Source organism: Myotis davidii, unplaced genomic scaffold (assembly GCF_000327345.1).
Source record: "Myotis davidii unplaced genomic scaffold, ASM32734v1 scaffold268, whole genome shotgun sequence".
Taxonomy (NCBI): domain Eukaryota; kingdom Metazoa; phylum Chordata; class Mammalia; order Chiroptera; family Vespertilionidae; genus Myotis; species Myotis davidii.
Genome location: NW_006383015.1, coordinates 4,879,307 through 4,890,207, shown reverse-complemented (window position 1 = coordinate 4,890,207; position 10,901 = coordinate 4,879,307). Strand labels below are relative to the sequence as shown.

Here is a 10,901-nt window from a genome sequence, read left to right as displayed (position 1 = left end):
CTGTTACTTTGAAAAACTCAAAAATATTAGAAAATTTTGAACTGCATGTTTGCCCTGCTTAACTTAGTTTCATTCTGGTGAGGGATTTGAGCATCATAGCTGGAAGGTATTTCTTTCTCCACTAAAATTATAGAACGTAAATTATATGTGTTTATTTAACACACGGTAAACATCTTTGCCATTTTATATATTTTGTCTTTCAAGAAACTTTTTAAGACCTGGAGAGTAAATGTCAAATGCATTTCTCTTTGTGCCCCTTTTTATGCTTAGCAGATCATTTTGCATACATTTGCAAGCAACTAATATGTGTTCATGATGCTAAAATAATTGTGTGAACACTTGTTTTGCTCCTAATTTCTAAGATTTGCTGCTTATAGAATAAAATGCAACTTTTTTTCTGAATCCTGTCAAACTTAACTCAGTTTTTTCTGCACCATTTTAGCATATATCATTCAAAATCAGTAATAGACACTGTTACAATAGTAGATACTTTGGGAACTGTTCGAAGTTATGGAAAGTGTGTTGGGGGAGGTTTGGCTGTGGGAGTGGTGTGTTGTGAGAGGCCCCATTAAAATGTAAATGAAAACTTTGTTATGGGTCCCCTCAGCGATCACTCACCTTTTGGGCAAATATCAGTACAAGGTTTGCACATTTTAATCCCATTTTCCTCCACTTCCATCTTGGAACTAGGGCAGGCACGCACACAAGAACTGGAATCGACCACAAAGTTATCTGATAAAAAAGGTAAAATTAGCAATGATGTTGATGTTCTGCAAACAAGTTTACAAGGAGCTATTTTAGGGTGTGAAAATAATTAGCATTTTTGATCATATAAATGTCTATTTCCCTAAAACACCTGTTTAAATATCTCAACCTGAAATAGCATCCGGGGCCACCCACATTCAAATCTGAGGCCCGCATGTATTAGCAACACCTAGTACTTGCTTGACTGAGCTCCACAGCCCGAAACGCGCTAAAATAGAGCAAATTTCCTTTATAAACTCAGGAAACTACATGACATTTAGTTTGTGTTTTTCAACAGTTCCACTTCATTTCAGGTCATGATGCAAGTCTGAAGTCGAAAATACTTCAAGTCACAGGAAGCACAAACAAAGCTGAAGTTAAAGTGCCTTGGATCAAGAGAGTGCACTTCACATCCAGGAAGAAATGTTTAAAATGTGTTCGATCTCTCGTTGGAGTGCCACAGAAACTGTCCCGCAGCTGGATAGGATGAAACAAACTGAAATCTAAAAGGGCATGACTTAAGAAAGGTATACAAAATAAACCAAGAAGATCCAATGGCCTGAAACATGGGTAAACTGTTCAGGGGTCCAGGGATATGGAAAACAATGCTGTACAGTGAAAATAATGAGTTTGGAAATCAATGAGATTGCACTGTAACCTCAAACATACCACTTCTTTTCTGAGACTTTGGACCGATGACTTGAATTTAAATTTCTTTATCTTTGAAATGGTAGCAATAACCTCCATACCCAAGCAATTCATATTATGACAAATTTTAAGTTACAATAAATTTACATGACATTATTTTGTTTTTAAATAATAATGTAATTGATTTGGCTATTCTTATCCTCTACTTACGAGGGCATTTCTTGACACAAAATGCTCCATATGTGTACTTTGCATTGAAGTTATGCTCCAGTTGAAAGGTGGTTGGATTGTAGACAAAAGTTTGGGGACACTGAGTCACACAAGCTCCACTGTCATTGAAGTTCATGCAGGCCTGCAACATAGCAAGTATTAATTTCATTTAAAATAATCTTAATGATACTTATTAAAGGAACAGTTTTTAGAGACGTTCACCTACTTTATTAAGTATATATCAGTTTCATGAAAACTGTAAATTTTGATAATTTCTTAGTCATTAGTGCTCAATTTTAAGTTCAAATTTGCTTAGGACTTCTACAATTCTATAAAACTTTTTCCAATGTCAGTAAATATAGCATCTATAGTTTATTGATGTTCAAATTGTTTAGCATCTATCCACTAATTTGTAAATTTACATTTACTTTAAATTATTAAAATTAGCCAATAGTGAAAAATTATTAAGCTCACACTGATTCAAAGGGTTTATGTTGAGTCTTAGAATCTAGCACTAATAACTAAATCCCCAGTTCTACAGGTGATTTAGTTATTAGTGCTAGACTAAGTGCTAGACTCTTTTTAAAAAATATTTTTATTGATTTCAGAGAGGAAGAGTGAGATAGAAATATCAATGATGAGAGAGAATCATTAACTGGCTGCCTCCTGCACTTCCCCTTGCTGGGGATCGAGTCCGCAACCCAGGCATGTGCTCCTGGCCTGGGACCCTTCAGACCACAGTCTGAGTCTTTATCCACTGAGCCAAACCAGTTAGGGCCAGCTTAGACTATTCTGAAAGCTAGTGTTTGGAGAGTTCAGTGCCTTAAGTGATATTAATTTTCACTGTGTAGTGAGAAAACACGTGACAGCTAATTACACTGAACTCAAAGGAAGGCTCTTGCTGGTGACTGGTCAAAGAGTAAATGGGTATTTAATGCCAAGTTAAATAATATGATTCTATTTCCTGCATGATCTTTTTCACAATGCCACACAACTTGGTATAAGCTACCAATTCAAGTAAAACAATTAATTTCCACTGGCATATATTTATATTAAAATCTCAATTTGTTAAATTGTTCAAATGCCTTTAAGAATGATTAAAAATAAATTTACTACCCGAAAGTGAGGTATTTATTATTAAATGGAATATAATGACATAAAAACATGTGATTAACAAAGAGTGGATCAACTAAATCTCTTAATTAAAGTGTATTAAACCTTCTTAGGAATAATTTAGGCCTTGCAAAGCAGGCTAATGTGAACTCAAATAATATTTTACAGTCATCATAAATTGTATGTATGATTATTAATAAGCACTAATTTATTCTGTTTCCTCAAAACATTTTCTTCATCAATTGTTGTTTTAGCAAGCACTTTATCATCAACATGACAATTCCCTGATGATGGTCTACTAGATGCATAATCAGAACAAGAATCACTGATGATACGTTATTCACTAAGCTGACACTTTCCAGGAAGAATCTATTAAAAACCAATCTAGAAAACTCAGTATGTTTTAATTTATGGCTATAAAACTTCATGTTTCCACATAATTGTTTTACTAACATACTTTAGGAGATGTTGTGCACAGATTGCTTAGCAACAAAGGAACATAAGCCAGAGGAGCCCGGCAAACACAACGGCATCGCTTACACCCAGGCCTTGATCTGGCATTGCTGAGCCTTCTGTAGCCAATGCCAAAGTGGAATCACGGGACCATTCCATAAAATAATGCCATAAAAATCCCGAAGCTCTCTTGGCACTCTGCTTCTCATGGCAATGGGACCATGAACAAAACAGAGAGAAAGCTATGCCTATTGGTGTTTTGTTGTCGTTACTGTTTTGGAATTGTGAACCCAAAGCTTGATTAGCATCCTCCAGATCCCGTTTCCAGCCCATGTCTGGAGACAAGCAAATGAAAAGGGTCTCAAGCCAAGACCTGCTGAGGAGCTGCTCTAAATTTTTAACATTTTAATATTCTCTTCTTCCTCCTGACTCACTGTTGCAATACATGCTCTTTTTCACTGTAGAATCAGGGTAGACAAGTTAAAATTTTTTGTGACATTAAAAAAAAATTCGCAAGTGACCGTATCATAAGAACTGTAGTTTCTACCAGGTATTTTGCTTATTTTTCAGAATTAAGTGCCAATTTGAAAAAAAACTTACTCAATTCTAAATGTGTGTGTGTGTGTGTGTGTGTGTGTCTGTGTGTGTGTTCTCTGAATATTTGAGAAGGGGTAACAAGAAAATAAATTCCTCTGTTTATTTTTAAAAACAAAAACAATTTATGAGTTAGCTTAAAGTGCTCTGTGTGTGTATGAAATTGCATTTAACTATAGCTCACAGAATTGCTTGTATATATTCAAAATAACAGAAAGAACTGTATCAGAGCTAACAAAATATAATTAAAAGTGTCCCCAACAAGTGGTAAATGTTAATTTTAAGAATGTAAAAGTATCCTCTTCTAAAATAAAAATCACACAGATTAGCATGCAAATTGCTTCAAGTGTGTATTTGTAAATCTCATAAATTTTGAATAATATCCATTTGTAAACAACATAAACTAAAAATGCTTAAATTTGTAAACGTATCTTAAATTCATATTTAAAAAATAAAATCCAAGTGCCCCCACTCAGAAACTCAATGATACAACAACATAAAGAGGTAATCACTGTAAATTTTGGAAAGATCCTATTAGTTTTTAAAAGATGTTTCAATATGCTCTCATTCAATTCTCTAATAAATCTCACTGGTAATAGAAATTGCAACAGAAAGACATAACAAACAATCCTAGTTCATCAATTGCCACCCAGTGAATGCATGGCTGAAAGGAAGGTAGAGAATCTTCCTTAATCCTAAAGTGGTTTAATTAGATTTTTTTCAATAAGGTATTAAGGATTCAATGTGCCTGAGTCAAACCTAGAAGGGAGGGAAAAAGAGCACCCAGACTTACAAAGCAGTCGGTGTCCTTAGGCCCTGAGCAGCCTCCAGCACACTCTCGATGACAGCAGTCACTGACATAGGGTCCGTAGCACCTGCCATCGCATTGTTCTGCACACACTGTCCTTGTCACTGCAGAAGACAGATATGAAGCCTGGTCAAATCAGCCACCAAGAGAAGCTTCTAAGGTGACTTGGAGTAAGTAGCTGGGAAAAGCTGGCCTCTAGAATATCAATTCACCCACCATTGACTCAATTCAGCAAATGCATGCCGAATGAAGTCTGCAACAGATGAAAATTACGGTACAAAATCTTCAAACACATAAGTTAATTTATAGATTCTTTCTCATGCAAACAAATACTATTGTGCTTTACTAAGATCATATAATTTAACAGGGGAGAATCGAGTTTGAAATAACTGAATGAGGCACTCTGGTAGGTTAGGAAAGATGGAATCAATTCACACTGGGCACAGTTAGGTCCTATAGCAGGTGTCCCCAGAAATAACCCTAAGGTTTTTATAAGTCAGTGCAAAAAGAAAAATATAAATCTTTACATGATTCACATTATATCTTACATGATTCATATCAGATAGACGAATGGATATATAGATGAAATGAGAGAGGGAGAGAGAGAGAGGGGGAGAGAGAGACAAGACAGAAAGAGAGAGGGCACATTATATCTTACATGATTCATATCAGATAGATGAATGGATATATAGATGAAATGAGAGAGAGAGAGAGAGAGAGAGAGAGAGAGAGAGAGAGAGAGAGAGAACACTAAGTAGTAGTAACACAACTCTTTCTATTCATGAGATATCAGTGAAATTTCTACTGAGAATCTTCAAAAAGAGGAACAGAGCAATGTTCTCAAAGGAAGGGAAGGAGGGGAAAAAGGGAGAAGGTAAAAAAGAAAACTGGGAGTGAGGGAGTATGGGAGGAAGAAGACACATTCATACTAAATACTACAAAAACTTCCACTGGTTTTTTCTTATAACACCCTTTAATACAAGCTGGCAGAATCCTACAGGTACACTTTAGTAGAATCAACGCTATAGACTGGGCTTCAACATTATGGTATTGAGTAAAATAATTCTGCTTATCTCACTTAGTAAAGAGATATTTTAAAGATTTTGGAGAACTAAATTTTATAGGATATGTATAGCATGTCACTTCTTGGTTTCTGTATTTCTACTTCAGCCTTGTGCCTTCCTACCTCTTTGACTAGTTATTCAAAGCTTCCTTCACTGCTTCAATAGCAAAGCACAACTCCTTAAACATTAGTATTCCTCAGAATTGGTCATGGTTGATCTTGGCAATTTTCTTGGGGTATGGGCTCATGCCTGAATGAAATCATTCATCTTTTACTTTGCCTTCTACCTATAGGGATATTACTTTCAGATTCAGATCTGAATTCTCTATTGAGCTGCAGCATGCATCTCTCTCTTTTATTTCTCTTCCTCTCTTCATCCCTCCCCTTTGTCCTTTCCTTCTTTCTAGCATTTTTGTTATAGCATCAATCACCATCTAATATATTGTATAACTCATGTGTTTTCTAGTGTATTCTAATATCTACTTGGCATTCACATACTTTTTATTTATATTTCATATACATTACACACATACATTACTTCTACCTTATATATGAAAGATACCCAAATAAATCATATTCACTTCATATTCACACATTATACATACATTAATGTTTCTACATTTCATCCAAGTGGTATATTTATTTAGATGCCCTAATTAATAAACCATGCCATATAAAAAACACTTATATTTCATATTATATTTAAATAACAGATTTAAATATAATTCCTCTTTCTTATTTTTTAAAAAAAAGACTTTTTTGATGTACCAAGAGCTGCTAATTAAAACAGAGATAAATGTTAAGTAACCAAATTACTAGATTTAAAATAAGTGTAATCGCAGGATAGTCTGTTAATTTGATTTTAGTGGAAAGGAATTGCTCAGCTGGAAAATAACATGAAGTGAATCAGCAATCATATCCTATATTTTATTCCAAGTCATGTACATTGAAGTGTTAATCTTTATTTTTAATTCTATAATGATTAAAGGTAACTTTACAAAATGTCTTTCTCTTTATTTATATACTGTGCTTGATCTCTCCCACAAAATGAGGAAATTAGTGTAGATAATATTTATAAAGATAATTAACCATAAACTTATTTTAAATTATTTATTAAATGTTTATATTAAGGCCATTATATTGAATACTTTAATTAATTATGAAAATAATATGCTATGATTATAATCTAAGAGTACAATCTTATTTTCTATAATAATATTATACTGTGGAATTTTTAAATATGTGTTTTAAATAATTACATTATATGTGTTGAGTCAACTTTAAATTTTTCAAGACAGCTATTTCTTTTATATAGTAGTCATATATCTCATATTTTTAGGACACTTTGATCTTAGATATGCCATTCCATTTGAGGGACATGCAAAGAAATATCTCTCTAAGTCATTACTTTTAATTTTTTTTATTTAAGTTATTAAAAGATAATTAAATTACAGGATTTGCTTCAAAACCCGTCTAGCATTGATTTTAAAAATAAAAAGTGAGCCAAACCAGTTTGAGCATCAGCCTGTGAACTGAAGGGTCCTGGGTTCGATTCTGGTCAAGGGAATGTACCTTGGTTGTGGGCACATCCCCAGTGGGAGGTGTGCAGGAGGCAGCTGGTCGATGTTTCTCTCTCATTGATGTTCCTAGCTCTCTATCTCTCTCCCTTCCTCTCTGTGAAAAATCAATAAAATATATTTAAAAAATAAAAAATAATAAAAATAAAAAATAAAAAGTGAGATGCATTTAACACTAAAAATAGCACTTTTCGGCATCATGGTTTTCACATGCCTTAGTACCAATTGCTAAAATTAAAAAAAATAAAAATAAAAAATAAAAAGTGAGATACATTTAACACTAAAAATAGCACTTTTTGGCATCATGGTTTTCACATGCCTTAGTACTAATTGAAAGTTCAGCCTGGCTGGTGTGGATCAGTGGTTGAGCGTAGATCTATGAACCAAGAAGGAGGTCACTGTTCAATTCTAGGTCAGGGGACATGCCTGAGTTGGGGGCTTGATCCTCAATGTGGGTTGTGCAGGAGGCAGCTGATAATTTATTATCTTTCAAAAAAGAAAGTTCAAAAAACATGAAATATATTTTGAAAGTGTTTGCTTGACATATCTACACTAATAAAAGAGAAACATGCAAATTGGTGTCATTCCGCTACACCCACCAGCCAATCAGAGGGACTATGCAAATTAACTTAACAAAAATGGCAGTTACTTTGCATATGCAGGCACAGAGTGAAGACTAAAGGTTCTGGCCAGAGTGAAGACTAAAGACTCAAGACTGAAGAGGCTTGGCTTCTCCAAGCCTTGCTGCAGCAGGAGGGGAAAGCCTAACCTCGAGGCTTGGCTTCTCTGCTGCGGCAGATGCAGACCAAAGGCCTGGGTCCTGGGTGCCGGAGGGAAGCCAGTGCCAGCAGCCACAGGAAGGAAGGCCTATTGTGCGAATCTTTGTGCAACAGGCTTCTAGTAATAATATAAGCAAAAAGGACAAAATACACTTAATCTCTAAACAGTGATATGACATAGTTAAGAAACTTTTCTTCACATTATGTGAGATTTGTTTTTAGAAAGAAAACATTCTCTGTGTAAAATCCATTTAAGGGCATTAGTTGATTAATAAACATTACTTACTATGAATTAAAAGCATCAGGCTATACTCATATTTTATTATGACAGAAACAAAACAAAAATACTTCCTGAAATCAATGAGATAACTCACTTAGCCTCCATGGGAACATTAACTTATAATTGCTTTGGTTATATTAATTTCTATCCTTGCTTGAATATTAATTCATTAGCGTTTTTTCCTGTATTTACTAACCTTTCTAAATTGCTACATTGGGTGCATTAAAATATTTCAGTCAAATATTAATGAGCTTATTCATTGGTGGTACATCACTAACTGTGATTGTATAATACAAAAGATAAAACCTGGGAAGTTAAATGTTTATTATATTAGGGTGAGTAAACTTGAAATTGGGAATGGGGATTCATTCAAATTATCCATGAGAATCAGATGTGTAACATTTAAATACCAAATATTCTACCAGAAGCTGGGCTCATGGTTGGCGAGTGCAGCGAGCACAATGAATGCAGCGGTGGTGGCATAAGCCTTTCCCACCTTGGCTGCAGGTGGGCAATAAGGAGCGAGGGATCCCAGACTTTGAGAACCCTGGACTGCCAGAGGGACGCCTAACTTCCGCCTTAAGCCGGCAGGCAGACAACCCCTGAGGGGTCCTGGACTGCCAGAGGGCACAGGCCAGGCTAACGGACCCATGATGGTTCGCCCCAGCAGAGGGAGGCCCAGAGTACCCACCACAGTGCCACTGGCTGTGTATCATGGGCCTCCCTCTTTGGGGTGATCGATAGCAGGGCTCTGAGATTGATTGCTCCAAAGAGGTAGTCCCTGCCCATCCATCCAGGGCTCCATGATGGATCACCCCTGCAAGGGACCTGAGGCATACCCGCCACAGCCCGCCAGTTGGCCAGTTGGTGGCCTGGGCCTCCCTCTGCAGGGCAATCATGGGGTGATGGCAGGGCCCCCTACCAATCACATCACACCTGCCTTGGCTGGGCTGGCGACAGTGGGTGTTATAGCATGTTCGTCCAGACCAGCTGTGGGCAAACTACGGCCGTGGGGCCGGATCCGGCCCATTTGAAATGAATAAAACTAAAAAAAAAAAAAAAAAGACCGTCCCCTTTTATGTAATGATGTTTACTTTGAATTTATATTAGTTCACACAAACACTCCATCCATGCTTTTGTTCTGGCCCTCCGGTCCAGTTTAAGAATCCATGGTGGCCCTCAAGTCAAAAAGTTTGCCCACCCCTGGTCCAGACGGCTGTTCCACTAAGTCAAAAAGTTTGCCCACCCCTGGTCCAGATGGCTGTTCCGCTATTTGGCCGTTCAGTTGATTTGCATATTATGCTTTTATTATTATAGATAAGTATTTACAATGATTATGTGTAAAAAAAAAAGTCTTACAAAGCAAAATGGAGTAGAACAATTGAGCCAAAAATATAAATGGAAAGTTTAAGAAAGATATTTAGAAAAGGTTAATAATTATGTAAAAAAAAAAAAAACTTGTTGGGCCTCAGTTATAATCCAGGAACTATGAATTAAAACAGGGAAATAAGGGCACTGTGTGTATAATTCCTAAATACAAAAGAAATGATATCTAGTTTTGATGTGGATAAAACATTGGGAAAACTACTGGTGTGTGTCTAAATAGATACAAGATTTTTGAAGAGTAATTTGTCTCTATCAAATTCATTTATGTAAATTCATGTTGATCAAACACTTCTATTTCTAGGAACCTGATATAAAAAAATGGGTGCATATGGACAAATATCTATATATATATATAAAACGCTAAAATGCTAAGTGTCCCTCCTACTGTCCCACTGGTCGCTATGATGCGCACTGACCACCAAGGGGCAGACATTCAACACAGGAGCTGCCGAGCTGCAGTGACTTGGCAGCGGCAGTTCTTGGGTGATGCACCCTGAAACCAGAGAGGAGGGAGCCTGATTCCTCGCAGGGCCGCGCAATTCCTTCTTCAACCATGGGTTATGTTGTTGTTGGGGCACTGTTGGCTTCAAATCTGGTTTACTGCACACTTGCATTTGCATTCCACACCCTGCAAGACAGCAGCTTTGCAGTGCCCTCTCGCACTCCGGGATCCCTCAGGGGATGTCAGAGAGCCAGTTATGGCCTGATCTCCACAGGCTAGGCCAAGGGACCCCACCTGCCAGAGGGACCCTGAAGAGCTGCCGAGCTGCAGTGACTTGGCAGCAGCAGTTCTCGGGTGATGCTCCCCGAAACCAGAGAGGAGGGAGCCTGATTCCTCGCAGGGCCACGCAATTCCATCTTCAACCATGGGTTATGTTGTTGTTGGGGCACTGTTGGCTTCAAATCTGGTTTACTGCACACTTGCATTTGCATTCCACACCCTGCAAGACAGCAGCTTTGCACAGTGCCCTCTCGCACTCCGGGATCCCTCAGGGGATGTCAGAGAGCCAGTTATGGCCTGATCTCCACAGGCTAGGCCAAGGGACCCCACCTGCCAGAGGGACCCTGAATATGCACTTGAAGCCATGGCGCCACCCCAGGTGCAGCCTGACAGGGAGGGGCCATGGGAGGTTGGCTCCAGAGCATGTCCAGCCCTTCTCGCCCAGTCCTGCCTGGCCGGCCACCTTCTAATTAATTTCCCTTCCATGTGCACGAATCCATGCACCAGGTCACTAGTATATTTTAA

The 10,901-nt window shown here is 37.4% G+C and overlaps 1 protein-coding gene across 1 annotated transcript in view; it reads right to left on the bottom strand.

Moving 5' to 3' along the window:
• ERBB4 (erb-b2 receptor tyrosine kinase 4) overlaps positions 1-10,901 on the bottom strand; it is a 608,719-nt gene that overhangs the window by 308,603 nt on the left and 289,215 nt on the right. The window contains exons 6-8 of the mRNA XM_006778963.2: positions 4,556-4,674; positions 1,603-1,744; positions 619-732 (exon numbers count right to left, since the gene is read on the bottom strand). Coding sequence (XP_006779026.1) covers positions 619-732; positions 1,603-1,744; positions 4,556-4,674 — 375 coding nt within the window. The remainder of the gene's footprint in view (positions 1-618; positions 733-1,602; positions 1,745-4,555; positions 4,675-10,901) is intronic.